This window comes from Notolepis coatsorum, assembly GCF_963971535.1.
Source record: "Notolepis coatsorum genome assembly, chromosome: 6".
Taxonomy (NCBI): Eukaryota; Metazoa; Chordata; class Actinopteri; order Aulopiformes; family Paralepididae; genus Notolepis; species Notolepis coatsorum.
Window position 1 is genome coordinate 151,802,625 of NC_140170.1, and position 26,440 is coordinate 151,829,064.

At 45.4% G+C, this 26,440-nt stretch overlaps 1 protein-coding gene across 1 annotated transcript in view; it reads right to left on the reverse strand.

Annotated features, from left to right (window-relative positions):
• itih3a.1 (inter-alpha-trypsin inhibitor heavy chain 3a, tandem duplicate 1) overlaps positions 1 to 26,440 on the reverse strand; it is a 94,512-nt gene that overhangs the window by 48,078 nt on the left and 19,994 nt on the right. Inside the window, exons 6-10 of the mRNA XM_084316111.1 lie at positions 17,570 to 17,732; positions 16,891 to 17,001; positions 15,742 to 15,870; positions 10,798 to 10,914; positions 10,486 to 10,654 (exon numbers count right to left, since the gene is read on the reverse strand). Coding sequence (XP_084172237.1) covers positions 10,486 to 10,654; positions 10,798 to 10,914; positions 15,742 to 15,870; positions 16,891 to 17,001; positions 17,570 to 17,732 — 689 coding nt within the window. The remainder of the gene's footprint in view (positions 1 to 10,485; positions 10,655 to 10,797; positions 10,915 to 15,741; positions 15,871 to 16,890; positions 17,002 to 17,569; positions 17,733 to 26,440) is intronic.

The window sequence follows — 26,440 nt, forward strand, 5'->3', positions numbered from 1 at the left end:
CCCCGTCGCTTCCTGATTCTGCTGAGCAGGCGCACCAACCGACCTGTAGGAGTCGCTGTCCACAACGTCCGATCCCCACCCATCAGCTTCCCACCCCCTAATACTGCCAATTGTATTAGTATGAACGACCAGCCAAGCTGATAGCAATGCGGAGAGCTGGGCTCGAACCCAGCATATCCTGCATTGGTGGTGAGCGCCTTGCCCACTGCACCACCTAGCCGCCAGAGTATTATCTTTATTATTATTTTTTTTTATTAATGACATTTTTTTTCATTTAAAAATGTCTAGGAAAACTGTATATAAATGTTTATCTTACTATTGATAGTAAATACATTGAAAGGTATTGAGGTTTAATTTGGTTAGTTAAATATAGAAATAGCTTAGAAATAATGGTAATCAATTGGATTTTTTTTTTAATTAAATTAGGAGAGGAAAATATAAAAAACCCTGATGTAAAGCCCATTTTAGGGCTTTACAAGAGAGGATATGACGAATCATTTAAGATTCATATGGCCATTGGTAAAGAACTAAGTTAAATGGCCATTGGTTAATAACTAAGTTAAAACTAACTAGATAGATACAATTGTCTCAACTCAGCTTTGTTAATTAACCTCTTCCGCAAATGACATCACGTCATAAATCAAGTCTGACACTTTTTTTTTTCAAACGTATTCAAGAATAAACATCATAACCATGTCACAACAGCAGTTATATTATCGTACTTGGCCATCGCGTCCCGCTCTTAAGCCTATCGAGATATACCTCATCTCATGTACCTATTGTACACCATCAACGAAAAAACAAATACGCCCATCACCTGCCGGGCCTCGCCCCTAGTTCAAGTTCAAGTTCAAGTTTCTTTAATAGTTGTCATACAGAAGTACAGAATACTTTTATACAAAATGCTTCTTACTGTTGCGCTCCAGAGACTGTGCAAGACAAGATAAGTATGAAATAAAATAACATAGTAAAATTAGAAGTAAAAAAAATTAGGTCACAGTGTTCAGTTTAGACATATGTACAATGTTCGATGCAGAATAGACGTAGTTACCATACAATATACAATACTGTGCAGTGTACTAATATACAATACTATATAGTGCAAGGCAGAAATGGAGAAATGGGACGAGGTGCAATTTAGGTACAATTCACAGTAGGTGTACGAGTTGTAGTGCAAATCCTTTATCAATAAATATAAAGTGTAAGTGTGTTTGTGTGATCTAAAGTGTGGAGAGTGGGTGCTGCAGTGTGTTGTTTGTTTGAGTGAGTGTGTGCATGTGGGTGTGTGTGCTGTGTGCATTTGATGGTTGTTGCATAGTGATTATTGTTCGTTTAGCAGCCTGATGGCCTGGGGATAGAAGCTTCTTCTGAGTCTTTCTGTGCTCGCCTTAAGACTCCGGTATCGCTTGCCTGACCGCAGCAGTTCAAAGAGGCAGTTGTTCGGGTGGCTCGAGTCCTTAATAATTCTCTTAGCCTTCCCCTTGCACCGCTTGTTGTAAATGTTCTGGAGGGTGGGAAGCCCCCCTCCAATTGTGCGTTCGGCTGAACGTGTCACTCTTTGTAGTCTGCTACGGTCTTGTGCAGTGCTATTCCCAAACCAGGAGGTGATGTTGCCGGTCAGGATGCTCTCTATTGTACATGAGTAGAAGTTCCTAAGGATCTTCTGACTGACTTGGATCTTCCTTAGGCGCCTGAGGAAGTAGAGGCGTTGTCGTGCCTTCTTCACAACACTGTCAATGTGTGTGGTCCATGTCAAGTCCTCGGATATGTGGGCTCCGAGGTACTTGAAACTGTTCACTCTCTCAACCGGTGCCCCGTCGATGCTGATGGGGCTGTAGTCCTTGACCCCCGACCTCCTGAAGTCCACAATCATCTCTTTTGTTTTGCTGACGTTCAGGGAGAGGCAGTTCTCCTGACACCACTGTGACAGGTTCTCTACCTCTTCCAGGTAGGCCCTTTCGTCGTTGGCTGAGATCAGGCCCACCACTACTGTGTCATCAGCAAATTTGATGATGGTGTTGTTGTTCCGCTGTGCTACGCAGTCATGTGTGTACAGGGAGTAGAGGAGGGGGCTCAGAACACAGCCCTGGGGGGCCCCTATGTTGAGCGTGATGGATGAGGAGGTGCAGTTGCCGGCTCTTACCACCTGGGGTCTGCCCGTCAGGAAGTCCAAGACCCACTGGCAGAGGTCATAGTTCAAGCCCAGGTCCCATGAGTTTGGAGGGGACTATGGTATTGAATGCTGAGCTGTAGTCGATGAACAGCATTCTCACATAGTTCCCCTGCCTCTTGTCCAGGTGTGATGCTGCTGTGTGCAGCACATGGGCTACAGAGGCGTACTCTATAAGATACTCGGCATGGTCACCAAACACTCTTCCTCTATTTTCGTTTCCATCATAACGGTCGCAAGCGCCTTATGTAACTAGTTGTTATGAAAAGATTAGAGAAATTGCGTAATGTTGAAAGTTTACCGGAGGTTTGCTTACCCCTGGAATCTTCGGGGCATGTTTCAGCGACACGTCGGGCCTATTCTGATGTTTCCTCGTCTGGTGGCAGCAGATCAAGGAGCAGCGTGAAAGGTTTGGCTATTGAGCTGGCTTGTACACAGGTAGGCCCTGTGTCATCAGGCATTGATGTTGGTGTTAGTAATGCTGTGGAGTGTGTTTCGGCGCCAGGGGCGGGGTGGCTTGGTGAACGTTCCACTGCAATGGACAATTTCCTGGCTATCCTGGAGCATGCTGCTTACACTAATGCTACTAATGCTACTGCTAATGCTAATGTTGATGCTGAAATGGGTCGTTGTTCTAATATTCCCCGCCGCGGGACGTTGCCGCTATTCACTCCTCTTGCCCGGTTCATTGATGAAGGTCAGTCGGTTGCTAATGTGGGGGGTTTCGCTGAGTCTTATTTACCTTTTTTACGGGTAAAAGGGCTAACAACAGGGTGCAGGCCGGGTGTACCGTGGCTACGTAGCCAGGTAGCTTTGTTCCTGTGCCCCGGCGGGGATGAACGATGTCCCACCCGGCCGATGCTTGAGAGCGAATCGGCTCGGAGGGTGGCAGTATGGACGGATGAGTGGTATACTGCTGCAGGATGGTTTGTAGCCGCGGCCAGTGTTATGGCTCAGCTGGCTATTTTCCTATCCACATGGCGTCGGGTAGTGGGGCTATGGGTCCAGCCGACATTGTAAACATGTTGCATGTTTGTGGTGTTATAGAGATCTTGACTCAGTCGCAAGCTATAACTGCGGGGAGGATTAGGATGCTATCAACGTTTGTTGTTAGGCATGTCTGGTTGGAGCACTCTCTTGGGGAAGAGGATAGGTTTTCTCTCCTCACGACTCCTTTTTCCACGGAAGGACTTTTTGGTCGTTCTGTGGAGGCGCAGGCGGTTGTTGATCTGGGTCCCACACCGCCTCACGCTGTGCAGCCAGAGGTTGGAGCACGGCCTCGTCAACGACGGTGGCGAGGCCCTCGACAGGTGGCCATGTTTCCCCCGCCAGTGGTACCCTGGGCGGAGAGTCAACAGGGATCCACAAGGCCGACAGCCTTGACGGCCGAGGGATCGGCCATTTTGGGTGTATTCGGCTTGGATAAAACAAGCCGTCGTCATTCTGCCGCGAGCAGCCCGCTCCCCGTTCAATCCTCTCTCCGCTACCCACGGAAGCGGGGCTCTGATCGTTTTCCTTTGGCTGCGGGCCGCGAACCTTCTTTGAAGAGCATGCGGCCCCACTTTTCACTTCTCATGGGGACAGGGGCTGACACCCAGTTGATGGCTGAGCCTGGGTCTGTCCGTGAGAATGTTGTGCTGTCGCGTGGCTCCTGCACCACACGTTGTGTGATGGGTGAGCCTGGTGTTACGGCTGCCACTAGCTACAGTGGTCAGCAGGTGGACTCGAGGTCTCTTCTGTTGAATGCACAGCAAGGGTTACCCCGGCCTCGCCTTCACCAGGCGGGGTGTCACGCTGCCGCCTCCCACTCCCGTGAGAGCGGCAGTGGTCTGCAAAGAAGAGGCGAGCTTGATTTGGGTGATAGCAATATCACTGCAGGGCTACGGCGTGTAGGAGCCCATGGGGTCCTCACGCCTTGCGTGTCTAGCTGTAGAACAACTCCTCAGCATGCGCTAGAGGGGTGTTCAGGGGGGGGGTGTGTGTCAACCAGTTTGATGGCAGCTTCTCCCGTATCAAACCGGCCCTTTGTGTCGGGTCCCCCCTTGGGTGCGTCGCACAGCGGGAGGGACCGGGCCAACTATCTACTGTTCCTTGCGGCCCAGCGTCAGTTGACGGCGGGTGCGCTGTGGGATTATTTTCACATTTGGCGACAAGAATGCCGTTTGGAGGGGTGGATAGAGAGAACGTTGAGGGAGGGGCTTGTGTTGCAGTTCGCACAACCCCACCCTCCGTTCTCAGGTTTGGTGCCGACCCTATTGTCAGGGTCAGAAGCAGTGACAGCCCTGGCCGACAAGATCCAATCTCTGTTGGCGAAGCAGGCCGTAGTCGTGGTCCCGAGAGAGGACGCGATGTCAGGCGTCTACTCCCGTTATTTTCTGGTGCCAAAAAAAACGGGAGGGGTCAGACCTATACTGGATCTGTCCGCGTTCAATCGTCTGATTGTAGCGAGACCATTCAGAATGTTGACCGTCAAACTCCTGCTGCTTGCTGTCAGAAGGGGAGACTGGTTCAGGGCGTCCATGCTGGCCCGTCTACCCCGCACATCAATGTGTTGGAATTGACGGCGGTCCTCCTGGTCCTCAAACGGTTCGACCACCTGGTGGTAGGCGAGCACGTTCTGGTCAGAACGGACAGTATGACGGCAGCGGCGTAGATCAACAGGCAGGGTGGAACTCGTTCCATCCGCCTGCACCGGGCGGCGGTCGAACTTTGGCTATGGGCATCTCGCAGGCTGCGCAGTCTGAGGGCGCTCCACATCCCTGGTGCAGAGTATGTGGGCGCGGATATGATGTCTCGGGGCGGTCCTCGTTACGACGAGTGGGAACTCCGCCCCGACATAGTCAGGCAGATCTGGGATCGCTTCGGGGAGGCCTCGGTAGATCTGTTTGCGAGCCGACGCTCTCACAAGTGCCCCTTGTGGTTCTCGGTCAGTCGAGCAGATCATCCCCCCTTGGGGGTGGATGCCTTCTCGATTTTTCCATGGCCGCCCGGTCTTCTGTACGCCTTTCCTCCTGTACAGCTGTTGGGTCAGCTGTTGGAGCGGATACGGAGGGAGCGCAGGATGGTGATCCTGGTCGCGCCGAATTGGGGCACGGCAGTGTGGTTCCCGGTCTTGATCCAGCTACTGGTCGCTCCGCCTTGGGTTATTCCTTGGTCGGCGACGGCCCTCTCTCAGCAACACGGGTCGCTGTTCCAGTACCCGGTGTTGAGCCAACGCCTGTTGGTGTGGCTGGTGGGAGGGTAAGTCTGGAGAGGATGGACCCTTCTGTGGTTAATACCATCCGGAATGCGCATGCTCCCTCCACTGTCGCGCTTTACGCGGGCAGAGGGCATATGTTCCAAGAGTGGTGTAAGGCGGGGGGCCGGGACCCAGTCTCCTGCCCCCTGGATGCTGTCCTTGGTTACCTCCAGTCTCTCCTTGGTAGACTGTCGGCTTCGACGGTGAGGGTATATGCAGCAGCTATATCCTCCTATCATGAGGGGTTTGAGGGGGATGTCTTGTTCAGCCACCCTCTTGTGAAGCGTTTCCTGCTTGGCGCTCGACGCGTTAAGCCGGTGCAACGCTCTTTGGCTCCGAGTTGGGATCTTCAATTGGTCCTCGGTCGGTTGTCCTTGGCCCCGTTTGAGCCGCTTGAGCAAGCGCCGTTGGGACGGCTGTCTTTCAAGACCGCGTTCTTGCTGGCTGTCACCTCCGCTAAATGCGTGGGTGAGCTTTGTGCTCTTTCGGTACATCCAGAGTGCCTGTCTTTTCGTTCCGATTGCGGTGCCACTCTGCGGCCTAATCCTGCTTTCGTGCCTAAAAATATCCGGAGTTCCTTCCGCTCCAGGGATATTGTGGTTCAGGCGTTTCATCCGCCTCCTCACGCTAGTGAGTTAGATGCGGGCCTTCACCTGTCATGTCCGGTCCGTGCTTTGGGAATTTACCTCAGCCATACTCAGGACCTCAGGGTTACCGATCAGCTTTTTGTCTGTCACGGTGGTTCTCGTGCCGGTAAGGCACTATCGAAACAGCGCCTGTCCCATTGGTTGTGCGAGGGCATTGCCCTCTGCTACACGTTGGCCGGGCTGCGTGTAGCTTAATCCCAGCGGAAGAGTGCAAGAGCGCTTCCGCATTCTTCGCCATACGCCAGTACGGTAATGCGCATTTCCTTTTCCTTCGCCCAGGTGCTCGCGCGCGCATGCTCATGAGATCCCCGCTTGGTTCGACGCTTTGGTTCATATTAATCACATATTAACGCTAACGCGCCATATTAGCACACATATATACACGCGATGGACGCAGCAGGCGATCACTGCTAGTGTTATTCAGCCGCTTATCCTCTAAGCCAAGCTGCACTTTAATATAGGCCTGGGTTGTTTTTATTTCTGTTAGCGCTGCCACTCTGCAGTAAACAGACATCACTGATATAGAGTGTCTGGTCAGTAACATGGGTCTAGAACCCACCTCACCCCTGCCCACTTTGACAACCTAGGATGGCTTAGAGTAGACGACAGAGTACATTTTCCTAATATGATTTATATTACTGGTAGTTCATACAAGACATTATCCTCTAAGCCAAGCTGCACTTTAACATAGGCCTGGGTTGTTTTTATTTCTGTTAGCGCTGCCACTCTGCAGTAAACAGACATCACTGATATAGAGTGTCTGGTCAGTAACATGGGTCTAGAACCCACCTCACCCCTGCCCACTTTGACAACCTAGGATGGCTTAGAGTAGACGACAGAGTACATTTTCCTTTTTGAAAATCATCTGACATGAAGATGGAACACATTTTTGTTGTTAATATGATTTATATTACTGGTAGTTCATACAAGACATTATCCTCTAAGCCAAGCTGCACTTTAATATAGGCCTGGGTTGTTTTTATTTCTGTTAGCGCTGCAGATATAACAAATAGGTCTAGCTGAGTCAATGTTGATGGTTTTGTTGAACATTTGTACGTCACAGGAGAGAAACCGTGTATTCAAAGAAAGCTATTAAAATAGTCTTTGAATCTAAATATACTTTCTTTGTAAAATTTGTCATAATGTAGCATTTGTGTGTGTAACGTACTGTAAAAAATAAATGTTTTTTCACAGGAAATTCACTATTATTTTACAGATTACTTTTGTTTTTCTACTTTAAGTGTAAATGCCATACAAATATAGTAAATTACCTTTTATCAAAATATTAACCATTAAATAAAGGTTGTAATTAGGGCTGTCAGTTTATCTGTATGTCATATATGTCCTGATTAATTGAAAATGGGGGACCCTGATGTAAACAAGACGAATGTCTTTCTCTGGTCTGCATCCCCTTAACAATTGTGTGTATTGAGCCGTACTGTATTGTACCCATTCTGCAATCTGTTATTTTCATTCAATCAATTTCATTCAATCAATTTTATGAATGACCGAAAAAACAATGTTACAAAGTAAAGTTGACAGCTGCGTTGTGTTATCGTTACAATGTACAGGGAAATAACATTATGGCGTTGCGAGTGAATCGCGTCACGATAATATACATGTATTCCATAATATGTAAAGTACAGTTGACAGCTGCGTTGTGTTAACGTTACTTACTACAATGTACAGGCAAATAACATTATGGCGTTGCGAGTGAATCGCGTCGCGATAATATACATGTATTCCATAATATGTAAAGTACAGTTGACAGCTGCGTTGTGTTAACGTTACAATGTACAGGGAAATAACATTATGTGGTCCTCGTTTGGATAATATGTAAAGTACAGTTGACAGCTGCGTTGTGTTACGTTGCAATGTACGCGGAAATGCTGCGTTGTGTTGCAATGTACTACATGCATTCCATTTCGGCGTCTGAGCGGGGGGAAAGAAAATGCGCATTTGGAGGGCGTTACCGCGGCCAATCAGGGCAAAATGCGGAAGCGCTCTTGCACTCTTCCGCTGGGATTAAGCTACACACGGCCGGGCTGGATCCCCCTGGGGGCGTCAGGGCGCACTCCACTCGTGGGGTGGCTGCCTCTGCCGCTCTGCTGGGTGGGGCCTCGGTGGAGGACATCTGTGCTGCAGCTTCATGGTCCTCCCCGGGCCCCTTTGTAAGGTTTTACCTCATGGACATGACCGGGGGTTCTGTCTCCCAGGTGGTTCTGGGGTCTGTGGCCTTTCCTGCTTCCCGTCCTTTGGTAGGGTAGCAGGAGTGTGTGGGTATGGGCCACAGTGTGTTGGGTCACACGTGGTTCCGCCTGTGCTGTGTGTTCAAGGGGTTCTAGTTCCCTCTTGCTCGCACTCGGGTGGAGTTGACTGCGCCCCCCCTTCATTAGGAAGGATGGGGTGACGGGACTCCCCAACCCCTTGATGTGGGCTTACGGGTCCTCAGGGGGTACATCTGTCGGGCCTCGCGTCCGCTCTACCCCATATCTCGATAGGCTTAAGAGCGGGACGCGATGGCCAAGTACGATAATAACGACAGGTTATGTATACTGGCTAAGCGTCCCGCTCTTAAGCGGCCCTGAGTGCCTTGGGAAATCTTTTCCTGGAAACGGGTTTTTTGCTAGGAAGAGTGTTTGGTGACCATGCCGAGTATCTTATAGAGTACGCCTCTATAGGGGCGGGGCCCGGCAGGTGATGGGCGTATTTTCGTTGATGGTGTACAATAGGTACATGAGATGAGGTATATCTCGATAGGCTTAAGAGCGGGACACTTAGCCAGTACTCATATAACTCGTTATAATGTATATTTTCATCAATACGTTTGTTTACCAAACACACACAGATACTTAGATAAGACACACCCACACTCACATATCACATATTTATAATACTTAGGCAAGACACACACACCCACACTCACATATCACATATTTATAATATAATAACTCACATACTGATAATATAACAAGACACACACACAGACACAGGTACACACTCACTCACTCTCACACACACACACACACACACACACACACACACACACACACACACACACACACACACACACACACACACACACACACACACACACACACACACACACACACACACACACACACACACACACACACACACACACACACACACACACACACACACACACACACACACACACACACACACACAGATACTTAGATAAGACACACACACCCACACTCACTCTTTTATTTTTTAGAGCATTAACTCTTTGGAATAACCTGCCTCAAAACCTCTGCTGCATTTACAGTAGATTCACTTTTAAAAATAATCTTAAATTGTTTTTAAATTGTTTTTAACACTGTAACGTAATTTTTAGTTTTTGTTTTACACTAATGTAATTTTAGCTATCTTAATTGTTACACACACACACACACACACGCACACACACACACCAGCTCGATTGATATTCAACAAAAACCCACTTAGGTGTGGCTGAAAACTCCCCTTCTTGAGATCAATGGATTTTAGGCTTGTTATCTGACTTCTCTTTGTTTACAATCTAATCGACCAGCCCATCTCGACGAGATGGGGGTAAAAAATATAACCAACTGTGTTACCATTGATAGAGACACAGAAGTGTAGCTGTGTCTGAAGGAAGGACCTATACTTGAAATGCTGTAAACGATCTGCTGAATAGAAATGGAGGAATGCATGAGCATTGCATTCATATAGCGCTTTTCTAGATACTCAAAGCGCTTTACAATGTAGGGTGGAAATTGCCTTCTTCACCACCGCTGTGAAGCACCCAACCGTGGGCTACGCAGGCTCAATGGCTGCCATACACTGGCACCAGGCACACATCACACTAGACAATGGCTGAAAGGCTCAGGAGACAGGGATTGATATCAGCCAATTAAGAGGGGGGGAGGGGGGGGTGATTGGATGGCCTTGATGTCAGAGACCTGATTGGGAATTTGGCCAGGAATGTTGGGGGAATTAGTTAAGAATGAGTTGTGTCATTCATATTAATTGATGATCTAACCTTAGGCGATTGATTAGGCAAGCTAACTAGCAGACAAGATTACTGGGTTACACAACCTAAAACCGTATTTTTCATATAATAATAACAAAGGTTTGCACTATCGCTGTGTTGAGTTGTCCGATGACGTCGATTGATTGATTGATTCAAAACTTTATTAACAGATTGCAGAATGGGTACAGTACAGTACAGCTCAATACATACAATTGTTAAGGGGATGCAGACCAGAGAAAGACCATTCTATTAGATCGTCTCCAACATGGGGTTGGTGTCAGTGACACTGCACTAGCATGGTTCTCCTCCTATCTCTCAAATCAATCAAAACACACCTTTCTATTCAAACACACACCTTTAAATGGAGGCACTGAATAATGACATTTGGCATGAAAGAAGATCAGTAGCTTACTTCCTCTCTCTTGTATTGTCTGAACATACTCCAGAGCTACAGCCACGTTGTCCTTGTTGGCCTTGCTGAGAGACGTCCTCCAGGGTGTAATCTTGTCATCGAATAGAATGAGAGCGAAGAAGTCGTCTTCATGGAGTTCTTTGATAATGGACAGTAATGCCTCCCGGGTCTACAGAAGGTTACAAGGTCACAGGTTAAAACATACAAATTAACATTGATGAATATGCACATATACTTGTGAATTGTACCTGTGTGCATGTGTGTGTAAGATGCACTGAATAAGGACTAATTTAGACCCACACACTCTCTCACCTGTCTCATTTTGGCTCCAGACATGGAGCCACTCTGGTCAATAACAAAAACCACATTCTTTGGGACTCTGGGTAGGTCAGGAGGAGCAAAGTAGTGGACAAAGTATCCATTCACAATCTGAGAATAAATAAATAATCCATATAAATATTATTATTATTATTATTATTATTATTATTATTATTATTATTATTATTATTATTATTAATATATATTAAAGAAGTTGTGGTCGAAAATATTATCATGTTCATAGCTCTGTTTAAATACATATTCTCTGTACAGCCATGACAAGTTAATACAGCTCAGACATAGGGCGATAGTCTTAACAGTGTTCTTAAAACAACGGCCAAGGCCCAGGAGAGTTTGACTTAGATATGACATGTCCAAGTAAATCACATCTTGTTCTTTTTCTTGTTGTCTTCATATCAGTCTTGTGTGAGACACGACAAAACCCCTAAACCCATTTTTTTTTTCTCATCTTTTTTTTCATTTGTCATTCCCAGCTGGTAGTTAATTGTAAGTCTGACAAGAGCTTTTTCTCACTTTCTGGTCAGACGCTCGTGTGGTGTTTACAGTAGACTTGTCTCTGATTGTAAACTGAGGATACTTTTTCTGTGGCCACAGAAATAAACGATGTTCTTTTTTATACAATTTGAATCATCGGAATTTCTACAGTTCACTGTCTTGGCATTTAAAATATTCCACAACAAAGTGGACAAAGTATCCGTTCACCATCTGCAAATGAATAAATAATACATATAAATATATAAAGGTTTTTGTAGTTTCAATGAAATACGCAAAAAAATGTATCTCACCAAGTCCACATATTATTTTTACGCACAGTTATTGGCATGTTTGAAGGCTCACGGTGTTCCATTAAATATACCAATTGTACACCACAGATACCACAAATTTTTCTATGAAAGAGAGACATCGAGAGGTTTTGTATCAGATCTTTATCATCAATTACTAACGGCCTCGTATGAAACCCTCCATCTAGACTTAGTCTGGAGGAGGGATATACCAGACCTGGAGACAGACTTTGACTGGCAAGAGGCCTGGGCAAATGTACGACTTACATCAAGAAACCCGGACCATCAACAAATCAATCTTAACTATATTCACAGGACATACTTAACTCCTATAAGACTGAACAAAATGGGTCTTAAACAAGACTCCAAATGTTCCCTATGTACAAATGGGGACGAAGGGACATTTATGCACATGTACTGGGACTGCCCACCAGTTAAGATATTTTGGAAAGAAGTGACCCAGCAATTAGCAAATCTCTTAACTCTGGATATACCTGTACACCCCTCTGTATTACTGCTGAATGATGTCTTTGAGCATGCAGTACCTCCACAGCTAAAGAGATTGGTTTTATCCGGTATCACAGTGGCTAAAAAGCTGATAGCATCACGATGGTTTCAACCGGAAAAAATGTGCCGGAAGGTCTGGACTCATACATATCTCGATGTGATTTATCAAGAAATATCTACAGCAAGAATTTTGGGTCTCAATGAATCCAAAATGACATTGTGGTTAGAAGTGGTGGAGAGAATAAAAGCTAGCATATAATGGTAGTGTCTGGTTAGGAACAAGTTATAATGGTTGGATTATCCAATGGGGGGTCCGGGAGGGGGGGGTTCGAGCTGGATGGATAACTTTTAGATAACAGGTATTAGGGGTATATCCTGTATAAGACATTTGACTAAATGGTAATTTCATTGGATATGCACTGTAATTAATGCTTGTATATCTTATTGTGTGTTGTCATGTTTGTTTATATGTCTGTTTAAAAAAAAGAAAAAGAAAAAAAGAAAAAATATATATAATTATTATTAATATATATTAAAGAAGTTGACAAAGTATCCATTCACAATCTGCAAATGAATAAATAATACATATAAATATTATTATTATTAATATATATTACATTTTAAATATAACTACTGGTATAGATGGTTTCAATGGAATTACGTTGCTAGGGTCAAACAGCTGTTGCAGTGTTTGCTAATATCAACAGCTGACAGGAAATCAAATGTAGTCTATTCTAGAATACTTGTGTCGTAATAAGGAACAGGACTCAGGATGAGAATTGTTGGACACAGAAGTCTTCATTCACATTATTCTGTTCATCTACTTGGTTACAACATTCATGGCAATGTCCCCTGATGGACCCATGGAAGGCTCTCCAGAGGGAGGCATGGAAGGCTCTCCAGAGGGAGCCAGAGGGAGGCATGGAAGGCTCTCCAGAGGGTGACATGGCTAATAATAATAATAATAATAATAATAATAATAATAATAATAATAATAATAATAATAATAATAATAATAATAATAATAATAATAATGCAGGACCTGTTGCGGAGGTCTGACATGTGAGACTAGAGAACACCCTGTTGGGCTTTTGTGACTGTGATGTATTTTTGTAGACTCATATTGGACTATACTGTTTTTTCCCTGGTCAGTTAAAGATGAGTAGGTCTGTGGAGTAATATGTGTGTCTGTGGAGTAAATGGGGGAACAAACAAGACAAAAGTATTTTTCTGCTGCATCCTCTTAACAGTTGTCTGTATTGAGCCGTACTGTATTGTACCCATTCTGCAATCTGTTAATAAGGTTTTCAATCAATCAATCAATCAATAATTATGTGATATCGCTGTTTGACTGTGCGCGCCGTCAGGAAATAGGAGACTCGATTGTCGGGCTCGCCGCAAGAGCGTGCATGCGTACACATATACTATCGATAATCTAGCGTTTATTTGAAAACTATTCATAAAAAGGCCGAAAAATTACAACGTTCTAGAATATTCCAGGAAAAGGCGATTATCAGGGAATCTCTTCTTTTTTCCGTGAAACCGAGTGCTTTTCAGAATGGTAGAAAACGGAAATTAACCGATAAAAAAACAATCTGCTACGACAATGTTGACTGGAAAATGAGTCTTTGATAAGCGACGGGGGGATTAGACACATAACCATAATTTAAAACATAGATTAGGCGATATTAACGCTAACATTGAAGTGGCCCTGGGCATTCAAGGGACTAATAAGAAATTAAACTTGGGCAGTGAAAGTGTTAATATCAGAAGCTTCTTTTATTAAAAATTAAGGTTCAGTTCTCAAAAGTGAAGTCACTTTGACTTCAGGATGTCCTTCTAAGCTAAACTCACACATAGATGTCAGATATTCACACAGCAGGTCATCAGCAGGAGTCAAAGAACAGGAAGGAAGAGAAAGAGTTTTCCTCTCTGCAACAGGTTAAATACTAGCAATATAAGTAATCCCTCCTTTTTCTAGGGATGGTTCCGAGTTTGGCTGTGTTGTGAACTCAAGAATTTTTCTGCAGAAATTATTAAAATGCCTAATCCTATGTGCATTAAAGTTGAAACTGCATCGATGGCGTCCGGACAGGTTTTTTTCCTCCTATATTTTCTTCAAAATATACTACAGTACATGACAAACAACAACAACAGGTGGGGGGCCGTATACGTCCCAACGTGCCGAAAGTCACAGCACTTTGCGAGTGCCTAGCGGCTCGGGCTGCATTTTTCGCCAAACATATAAATTACTGTTCGAAATATCTATTTGTTGCCGTTCGAACGCCATCTCACTCGACCAAATCCGTGGCTCGGTTCTCAAGTTACAGGACGATATGTTAGGCAAGCTTCTTTTTATGTGCCGCGTGTCAGATGACCACCCCGGACTCCCAACGCTCCAGAACTGCCAATCATCCGCTGATGGCGAAAACCAGAAGTGAATCACACTTCAGAATGAATGGCCGTGGATGAGGAAATGGATTTTGGAGAGCTTTTTATTTTGTCACCGGTTATACTCGGACGTCTCTGAAAGACCCATTTCTGAACAAATATTTATAAAATGTTGACCTGTAGCCTACTACATAAGACTTCAGGCTATGGAACTGCAGTGTTTTCCAGCTTATACATCTATGCTGGAATATTGGAATATGGAATCTTGAAACCACTACAGAAAAAATGTGAGTACACAAGTTCAAGTTTAACTCAAATTCAGACCTCTGTTACTCTATTTCATTAGCACTAAAAGTGATTTTCCTTTTTTGCATTACTAACTTCAGAATGTTAACTTTCAAAAGAGACCAGGCTCATGCATGTATACGTGCAAGTATAAAGCTAAGCTTTGCAAATGTATGCAGTCCTCAAGTTCAAGTAAAAAAAAATGCCACATTTCTGGGTGCCTGTTAAGAGGTTAATATAGATAAGAAAGATCCACACCTGGATGGAAACGTTGTCTCAGTAAAACTGATTAACACACTTTAGTTTGCTGGATTTCTTTCTTATCTGTACTCGTTGACATCGCTGCCTGGAACGATCTGGATGGGTATATCACACACTGCTGTTAAACGTCTTTTTGAGATTTGCTTTTAAAACTTTTGAGGGGTGCGGCTAAGTGGCGCAGTGGGCAAGGCGCTCGCCACTAATGCAGGAGATGCTGGGTTCGAGCCCAGCTCTCGGCGTTGCTACCAGCTTGGCTGGTCGTTCATACTAATACAATTGGCAGTATTAGGGGGTGGGAAGCTGGTGGGTGGGGATCGGACGTTGTGGACAGCGACTCCTACAGGTCGGTTGGTGCGCCTGCGCAGCAGAATCAGGAAGCAACGAGGGCGGCGTGTCCCTCCCACGCAGACCCCCGACGCTGAGAGATTGCGCTGTTCAGGTGAAAAGATGCGACAGCTGCCTCCTCGTGTACCGGAGGGGACACGTGATGCAAGGCTTGGTCCACATTGCAGCCGGCCTGTGGGAGGCATGGCCTAACAGTGTTCGAGACAGGGGAGGGTAGAATTGGACAATACGAAATTGGGATGGGAGAAAAAATTAAAATGGGAGAAAAAGTAGATTAAAAAAAAACTTTTGAGGGGTTATTTTCACATTTAATTGACATGGAGACATTTGGTGACTGACAACTGACCTGAATGTCCCCAAGACTCTCTCCTCGGTTCACGTCATACTTGACGATGAAATCTCCATCGATCAGCGTTCCATCACATCCTGGACATTTCCTCTGCTGCTCCATTGTTGGAGAGAAGGAGATATGGGCCTGGGAGAGGAATATTAGACATACAGTTCAGACATACGTCCACATTCTGGAACTGGTCGTTTCTGTAAGCACAAAATATAATCATATTGTTGAATACTGCTTTACACTTTGTTGAATTTTAAAGGGGCAGTTCACCCCCCTTTAAGTGTTATATCTATCCATCCAGTTCGTTGTATTGGAGTGTCGGCAGACATCTCTGTGGCAGATACAGTAGCTCTAAAAATCACAAAACTCTCTGGATGGAGAGATAGCACTCTGGAAAGGGAAAATATATGTATTTTAATTAAATCTTTAATTTTGGGTGAACTGCCCCTTAAAATGAATAATTTCTTTGTTGTGAAACTTACAGCTCAATGTTGCCTTGTTTAAAGGGGAACTATTTTACTATTTCTTTCACTATTTGGGCACTTTTACACAATTCCTGTGAGTCTATGGAACACCTCTGTAATATATATTTTTTTTTTATTCATTGTTTTGTATTTCTAATCAAGTCCTCAAAAACAGCATTTTTCTACCTCAAGATCTCGAGCTGTTTTGAGCCTGGGCTCCTAAACCACGGCACCGTGCCGGCCCCCCTGAACATTAACATGCAGCAGTGACTATATGACATCACATATAGGCACATTTTCAAACGACTCAGTTCAGTGAGGGTGAATATTGTGAGAGGAGAATTGGAAGAATGCGCCAATATGAGAATTTTGAGACATAGATCATATTAATATAAGTTCACATAGCTAGGAAACAATGTTAAACACTCAAAAAGGCCATTTATAAGATAGTTCCCCTTTAAGTAGCAGTCAGAAACATCTCTGATTTACAAATTAAATAAGCAATGTAATTATCATGATTATGACTTTTTATTTATTACATATTGTATGTGCAGCCTACATCTTATACTTGGATGAATGTGAGAAGGAGGCGACATTAGACAAAGATGAATCAGAGAGCAGATAATAAACAATACCTGAGGATGGAACTCAAGCATAGAAGAGAGACCTTGAAACATTCTTAATGCAGTACCTTTGTGTCAGTGACAGTCTTCTCCACCAGAGGGAGTAGGTCATTGGACAGGAAGGTACCATAGGCGTCAACAAAGGCGATGCCCTGGGGTTCGTAGATATCTACCACAATCTGTTGCCACACACACATACAGTACGCCCCACACACACACACACACACACACACACACACACACACACACACACACACACACACACACACACACACACACACACACACACACACACACACACACACACACACACACACACACACACACACACACACACACACATGTACACGCACACATACAGAGTGAGACAAATCTTAACCTGTAACCTTGTGAAAATAGATTCCTTACATAATACTTTCAATATCTGAAATGAAAGAAGGGAAAAAAACGAAAAAGAAAACAACTAACCTTCTTACTGTGTTCTACTATCATGCACTCTTCCACTAATTAATCTTCCTTGTCTTTACTACCTACTATACTAACATGTCTCTAATACTATGCACTCAACACTGCAGTGCCCAAGTTTCAACACTGTTTGATGAACAACTCAGCTGAAAGAGTTGTACCCTTCCTGCTGATTTGTCGTATATAACTTGTAAGTGAATTTTTTTATTTAAATGACTAAATGTAAATGTCAATATTTTAAACCGCAAAAATCATAGAGAGGAGAGATACACATGGACACACCTCAAAGCTCTGGACCAGCCCTTTGGGTTTGACCCGAGTCATGATCTCATACTGGCCCAGTTTCCTCTGAAGCAGCTCCTCACAGGTCAGAATGAACATCACGTCGCTATTGGCTGCAATGTTGACGGACACAGAAAACTTCTCCATCTTCCTTCCTGAGGCCCTGGAGCAGGAAGACACCAAAAGCATGACAGTAATGACCAGTGTGTGTTTCTTAATAGCCCAGCCTCCACAGTAGAAATACATACTAACTTCAATAATACAGCATTTAGTTCCAAACACACATTGTGATTGGACAAGTGACATTCCACGTGTGCTTATAACTGCAGTATATAAACTGATACCAATTAAATTCTTGGTGCAAAAAAGCAAAAGTGGGTTGCAGGGCCATTTTGAGTCTGTCGCGAATGTGTGTGTGTAAAAAAACTTTTTTTTGCACTACCTATCTTTGTGAAAGTGGCTTCTTAGCTATGGTCCAGCTGAAGACAAAGCGGAGGAACAGATTGGACATTGAGCATGACCTCAGAGTTGCTTTGTTACCATCACCTCAGACTTTGAGACTCTTGTCAGGAGCAAACAACATCCCCAGTTATCCCATTAGTTCCCTGGGATGTTAAGCTAAGAAGTCTGCTAAGAAGGATATATTATTTATTATTATTATTTTATTTCATTGTGTTTTTAGCCCTTAGTTGCACTTTTGTTGCAACCCCAGTTATCCCATTAGTTCCCCCAAACTTATGTCTGTTATGTTAAGCTAAGAAATCGGCTAAGAAGCTTATTTTATTTCATTGGGTTTTTAGCAATAGTTGCACTTTTGTTGCACTTTTTTGTGTTTATTTCATGTTTTGAAAGATTGTGTATTATTGCAATTTTTTTTTTATAAATCATAGTGGTTCAAAATTTTGGGTCGCGACTTAATGACTAAGGAAAATGTTGGGTCCCTAGGCTAGACCAGTTGAGAACCACTGCATTACATGAAGCTAATTGTTGTTGGTGGAGGACCAACATTAAGCTTTGGTAACATTATATTTGAAAGGAATATGTTCATTCTTTAAATAACATTTAGTATGTTGAACATTTTAAATTGTGTTTTTAAATCGTGTTGCATTGTCTAACAGAATTAATACATATCAATGTAAAGTTACCCAAACTGTTATAGACGTGAGTGATGACTCACTAAATGATGAATGATATAAGTTATGACTAAATCCCCTTGAGAAACTATCCTCCTGGTCAGGGGCGTAGCTGGGGGGGGGGTAGCTTAGGATGATTCCAAGGGCCCAGCACTGAGAGGGGCCCCCAAAAAAAAAAAAAAAAAAAAGGTTTTTACTAGACATCACTCAGGTGTATTATTGATGCTCTCATTGATACTATGTTTGTTTCTGAAGTGTGTGTGTGTGTGTGTGTGTGTGTGTGTGTGTGTGTGTGTGTGTGTGTGTGTGTGTGTGTGTGTGTGTGTGTGTGTGTGTGTGTGTGTGTGTGTGTGTGTGTGTGTGTGTGTGTGTGTGTGTGTGTGAGATATAGAGAGAGAGAGGGGGGGCTTTGGTAGACTATTGCATTGGTCCATTCATTGAAGATGAACGCAATGCGACATCCTTTACTAGGCTCACCCACCAACAGTGCAGGTGCTGAACTGCTGATCCGAATGTATAGGTAAAAACCATATTATGCGTTTTCATCAATAAAAAAAGGCCAAAAAATGTCTGGGCCTACAAATACATTATTTCATGGGGCCCAGAATCTGGAGCTACACCCCTGCTCCTGGTTGTCATCATAATCAAACCATTTCAGATGGCCAATCTAGTTCCTGAAAAGATTGCATCATCTACTTGGTTCGCCCATCAGTCAGTCTGCCAGCCAGTACAGTTGAAAAACTGACTCTCTTGACATTAACATTCCACAATAATCCTTTTCCTGACTGAATAAAATACTTTTTAAATGCATATGTAGACACGTGAATATGTCCAACCGTAATTCAATGTGTCTAACTGTATTCATTGTGCTCTAACTGTTTTCATGATAACGTTGTGTAACTCGCTGACCCGTCTTGATTCTCCATATCTTAACATTGACATTCAGTAGTGGGACATGGCGCTACACTGTCGCCAGGGGGAGCTGGTGCGACGTTGGGCTGGCGACAACAGGTGAGGAAGAGGCTGGCTGAAGGAGGAGCTCATACAGCGAGACGACCTCTTCATCGTTTTCCAGCAAAGCAAGCGGACGTGTGGACCAAGAGCTCCTGATAATAAAGACACGCGAAATACGAGTCCTGCCACGGGGTGGGATAGTAACGTCGTATGCGAAAGTTTAGCTTCCCAGTATAGTGCTTAGGGTACGTTTGAACCAAGAAGAAGACGTTCGACTGCCGGACTGTACTGTGGATATTCTACGCGCTGCGTTTAGGAATGTATAGGCGAAAGACTAGGGGGTCGCACTGACCCAAAGCTTAGCTTCAAGTATAGGCCTGTTAGCCCAGTTAGCTCACACGTCGCACCACTGTCTCCCAGCTCCGCAGCGGACACCGCAGCAGACTACTGGACCGCACCCGCCTCCAGCATTCTCCTAGCCTCTGCCCAGCCAGCCCCCTGGCTATCACAGGTGACAACCACGGGACCGCTCGACGGCCATCTCGCGTCACAGACATTCGTTGCGGGAGCAGGCCAGCACTTGGTTGGTACACTCACACCAGGTACTGTTAGCGCTCCAAGCGCTCTGGAACATTATCGGCGAACATTCTCCTTTTCGAGAGCATGCCCTCTAAGGGCGAAGAGAATAGATACTTTGAGCTGGCACGTGCACCAGTGACTAGGGGCGCCCCAACGTTTGTTGTTTTAGGTAATGCCGGCTTAGATAGATATTTTGTTTCAACTGTGGGCCCACTTAATTTTCTGGTTACATGTGTTGTGTGGTCGAGTTGTGTAAACAGCACTTATACACCTTAATGATTGTTCCAATTCCATAGCTTGCGGAGCTTGCCGCCTACCTCCCTCCGTATTGTTCAATGAAAAGAGTACCCTTACAGGGACTTGTTCATGTAAATACCCAATTAACAGTAAAAGGAGAGGCGTATAAATGGGACCACTGTGTGTGAGTGAATTACTGTGCATTATTGTTTAAACCTTTTCTTCCCATTAATGTGCATTATCGTTTAACCCCTTCTTCCCTACGGTCTATGTGCAGTTGGGGCAGGTGCTCTGTACAAGTCTTCACCAGTCAACAAGGAAAGGTACTGCTTTGGGGAGAAATTGTATTATCTACCATCACTGCCACCGGGTGTGAGAGGGTGTGGGACATATTAAGGGAAGTGTGGGTGTTGGAGGAAATACTACGGTCACCCTGGAGGGCAAGAAGGACCAGCGTAGAACCCCTAGGTTAATAAACCCTAGGCCCCATCTGCCGCGCTGCTAAATCCCAATTCTAATACTCTTACACTACAGTCAGGGGCTCAGCCGGACCCAGATCTGCTGTTCTCACACTACCTGGTGACAGTTCATATCCACTCTCATAAAGTAGGGATAATCCACCCTTCTACATTTGGTGTCACGAACAGGATCAATATCCTAACCCACTTCCTTGACTTGACCGGTAGAGAGACCAAGGATGTCAGAGGAACAGACCCGCGCTGCACAGGAAATGGCGGCGAGGTACGAGGCGCTTCAGGAGAAGTGCAAGGCCCAGGAGGCACTACTGGAGCAACAAAGCGCCCAGCACGCCTCAACCGAGGTAAAAGAAGAAGAAACAGAAACCATGAGGGACTTGACCACACAGGTGGAGGCTCTGAAGGACCGATGCCACGACCACACAGGCCTCCTGGACCGACAGGCGGTGTTCATGGAGCAGGCCCGGAGCGACCAGCGCGAAGCCCTCGCCTTGGCCAAGGCCGTCCTCGAGAGAAACGCCAGCGATCCCCAAGCGACCCCCTCGACTGTGTATGTCCAACGGGACCGAAAATGCAGCGAGTTCAGGGAGAGAAAAGGAGAGGGGAGAGCTGCCGGTGAAGGATTGGATCCGGGCGATGAAGTCGCACTTCCGAGCTAGCAGAGTGCCAGCCGAGGACCAGGCAGAGGTATTACAACTACACTTGTTTCAAGTTTCAAGTTTTCAAGTTTCTTTAATAGTTGTCATACAGAAGTACAGAATACTTTCATACAAAATGCTTCTTACTGTTACGCTCCAGAGACTGTGCTAGACAAGATAGTATCAAATAACATAGTATAGCATGTAATTTAGAAGAAGAAAATGAGGTCACAGTGTTCGGTATAGACATATGTACAATGTTCTGAGTTACCATATAATATACAATACTATGCAGTGTACTAATGTACAGTACTATATAGTGCAAAGCAGAAATGGGATGAGGTACAATTTAGGTACAATTTACAGTAAGGTGTACGAGTTGTAGTGCAATCCTTCATCAATAAATATAAAGTGTGGGGAGTGGGTGCTACAGTGTGTTTGTTTAAAGTGGGTGTGTGCTATAAAGTGTGTGGAGTGGGTGCTACAGTGTGTTTGTTTAAAGTGAGTGCGTGCGTGTGGATGTGTGTGCTATGTGCGTTTGGTGGTTGTTGTTGTGTAGTGTTCATTGTTCGTTTAGCAGCCTGATGGCCTGGGGATAGAAGCTTCTTCTGAGTCTTTCTGTGCTCGCCTTGAGACTCCGGTATCGCTTGCCTGACCGCAGCAGTTCAAAGAGGCAGTTGTTCGGGTGACTGGAGTCTTTAATGATTCTCTTAGCCTTGCCCTTGCAACGCTTGTTGTAAATGTTCTGGAGGGTGGGGAGCCCCCCTCCAATTGTGCGTTCGGCTGAACGTGTCACTCTTTGTAGTCCGCTTCGGTCTTGTGCAGTGCTATTCCCAAACCAGGAGGTGATGTTGCCGGTCAAGATGCTCTCTATTGTACATGAGTAGAAGTTCTTAAGGATCTTCTGACTGACTTGGAACTTCCTTAGGCGCCTGAGGAAGTAGAGGCGTTGTCGTGCCTTCTTCACAACACTGTCAATGTGTGTGGTCCATGTCAAGTCCTCGGATATGTAGGCTCCGAGGTACTTAAAGCTGTTGACTCTCTCAACCGGTGCCCCGTCGATGCTGAGGGGGCTGTAGTCCTTGACCCCCAACCTCCTGAAGTCCACAACCATCTCCTTTGTTTTGCTGATGTTCAGGGAGAGGCTGTTTTCCTGGCACCATCCCGCCAGGACCTTGACCTCTTCCAGGTAGGCCCTCTCGTCGTTGGCAGAGATCAGGCCCACCACCACTGTGTCGTCAGCAAATTTGATGATTGTATTGCTACTCCGCTGAGCCACACAGTCGTGTGTGTACAGGGAGTAGAGGAGGGGACTCAGAACACAGCCCTGGGGGGCCCCTATGTTGAGGGTGATGGATGAGGAGGTGCAGTTGCCTGCTCTCACCACCTGGGGTCTGCCAGTCAGGAAGTCCAAGACCCACTGGCAGAGGTCATAGTTCAAGCCCAGGTCCCTGAGCTTGGTTATGAGTATGGAGGGGACTATGGTATTGAATGCCGAGCTGTAGTCGATGAATAGCATTCTCACATAGTTCCCCTGCCTCTTGTCCAGGTGTGATGCTGCTGTGTGCAGCACATGGGCTATGGCGTCCTCCGTGGACCTGTTGGGGCGGTATGCAAATTGCAGGGGGTCCATGTTGATGGGGAGGGAGGAGCAGATGTAGCCCTTTACTAGCTTCTCAAAGCACTTCATGGCTATGGAGGTGAGAGCTACAGGGCGGTAGTCGTTGAGGCAAGCAGGCTTGGATTTTTTGGGTACAGGGATAATAGTGGACTTCTTCAGGCAGGTGGGGATGACAGCCTGTTCTAAGGACAGGTTAAATATGTCAGTGAATACTGGGGCCAGTTGGTCGGCACAGACTTTTAGGACGCGGCCGGGGATGCCGTCCGGACCTGCTGCCTTCCTGATATTCACTTTTTTAAAGGTCCGCCTCACCTCATGCTCTGTTACCCTGAACACTGCGCCTCCATCAGCAGCCGACCCCCCCCCCCCCCCCCCCCCCCATTGCCGTGGCTTGTGAGCTGGTGTTGTTATTACCAGCATCAAACCTCGCATAGAAGGTATTGAGGTCATTTGCTAAGGAGATGTCACTGTTCAGTTTGAGGGAGGCGCCTTTGTAGTCTGTCATCGTTTTGAGCCCCTGCCACATAGCTCTAGAGTCAGCTTGTTCAAACTGGAGTTCAATTTTATCCCTGTAGCGCCGTTTGGCCTCTGACACTGTCCTCCTTACTTTGTATCGCACCACCTTGTGGTCATTCATGTTGCCTGCCACTAGGCCGTCGTTGTATGCTTTGGTGCGCTCTCTCAGAGCTTCACGGACGGATTTGTCTACCCAGGGTTTTTGATTTGGGTAAACTCTCATTTTGGTAGTGGGGATTGTTTCTTCCACCAAAGTACAAACATAGTCCAGCACTGTCTCCGTGTAGACATTAATGTTATCTGTGTCGCGGAACACATTCCAGTCTGTGCAGTCAAACGCAGACTGGAGCGTCTCCTCTGACGTCAAATCCCATTTCTGCACCTCTCGCGAGACTACAGGAGTACTTTTGATTCTCTGTTTGTACATTGGTGAAAGAAAGATGGACGCGTGATCTGATTTACCAAAGCCACTATCAGAATGAGCCTTGTAGCCACCTTTAAATTGCGTGTAACAGTGATCTAGGATGTTACCGCCTCTGGTGTTGCAAGTCACATGCTGATAGAAGTCAGGTAATACCTTTCTCAGATTGGCGCTATTGAAATCACCCAGCACTAAAATGGCGGCGTTAACGTTCGCCGCTTGTATTCTATTTACCTCGTCGTGGAGTCTGGAGAGCGCGACGTTGTTGCTGGCTTGCGGTGGAATATACACTCCTACAAGGATGATCGCCGTTAACTCCCTCGGGAGGAAGAAAGGACGACACTTGATGGTTATATATTCCAGGTCTGGGCAGCAGTGGTTGGATAATTCCTTCACGTTAGTTGGATCGCTCCAATTGTTGTTAAACATGAAGGCAATACCTCCTCCACGTTGTTTACCGGACTCTGCTGTACGATCCTTGCGGTGGATAAAGAAGTGTTCGGCTGGTTGGATTGCATGGTCTGGAACGTCCGGCGTGAGCCACGTTTCGGTGAAGCAGAGAACGTTGCAGTCCCTAACGTCTCTTTGGTATTGAATCCTTGCTCGGATGTCATCCAGTTTATTGTCGATTGATTGTACATTGGCTAGCAATATACTGGGCAATGGCGTTCGGTGGCGTCTGGATCTCAGCCTGTTACGGATCCCAGCTCTCTTCCCACGCCGTCTGGTTCCTTTGTTCCTGGGATCAAGGAACAAAGGGTCTGGTCCCATTCTCCGGAGAATCTCCTCAGGCCATTGTTGCGGTTCGGAAAGCTGGTCCAGTGAGTAATCCAATCGGTAAGTTTCCCGTAATCCGATGTCTATAAGTGACTGACGGTCATACACATTAAATGCACCTACTGTTGGTACAGACAAAACTCTTAAAACTATAAATATTAACAAAAGTAAGCACAGTCTCGACGGAGCGAACAGAAAGGCAGCCGGACGTTGCAGCGCCATTCTTGTGGCGCTGCAATATATATATATATATATATATATTATATATATATATTAAGTATTTATTGCAGCAAAAGGTACATAATATACTTTCTTTACTTCACTTTGAATGCGCTTATAAGGCAAAGGAATGTGCGTAGGCAAATCAATAACGAATGTCCATTCTCTGGTTACGCAGGAGGTAATCATACAACCTGAATCTTAGGGAATTATATCTATGGTACACTAGTAATATAGCGGGAGATACTGGAAGGGTCCCCCCGGTTGTAAGCCAGCAAGGGTAGAGGATCTGTCGGTAATAGAGTCTGGGTCAACGATGATAAGGAGACTCCGAGTACGGGAGACGGTGCAATAAGATCTTGATCCACAGACGAATACAGCTGTTCTCCGTAGCCTGTAGCTCCACAGGGAAGAAAGCTAGCCTGACTCAGGCTTCTGAGGGGCAGACTCGACGTGGCTCCTCACAGGGTAAATCCCACACACTTGTGGGCGTCGGCGATTCTCCGCTCCATTAATTACAGGACCAAAAGCAAATATAATCCAACCGAAAAGGGCTATGCAGTCGTCGGGTAGATAATCCAGTGTACATGTCCACACGGTCCTCGTCTAGGGCTCCTTGGGTGAAAGCGCCATGAAAGCAGCCCAGCCTGGATAAGCACTCTAGCTGATACGAGGAAAACGTTGGTGATGCTGGTCACTGTAGAACTTTAGCCGCACGATACACTATACACAAATAGACTATTACTGACTTAATAGAAATATGTCGCACTCGACGGTATAGCGCCAAACTCTGACACTTCAGTTATTAATTTGCACGCGGTCTCAATGCTCTACTTGGGGCCAAACAGGCCATACTTCACCGCATGTAGTATCGTGGGTGAGGCTTCAACTTTAGTTACTAAGACTTCTGACTAAGTGCTTCTGTATTCACCTGCGCCGTATTTATACGCTTAGATGAATAAACTAGTACCAGCTTTATTCCTGTCTCATATCCTTGCGCAATACCATTCTTGTCCAGGCATGTCCCCGGCGGTGACTTTGAACCTGACTTTGGAGGCATGGCCTTGGCGCCTGTGGACCGCTGTCCAATAGGAGAATGAAATATTATGGTCTGTACTAGGCTAAAGGGATATTCCGTGTATATGTACAAGGAATATACAAGGGATATCAAACGATATACAAATATTATGCAATATATATCAATCAACAAATATATATATTCGGTTTAATCTGATCCTTTGTAACACATAGCTTTGCAGGGTTTTTAACCCAGCCAGTTGTGAGCTCAGCTACATTGTCT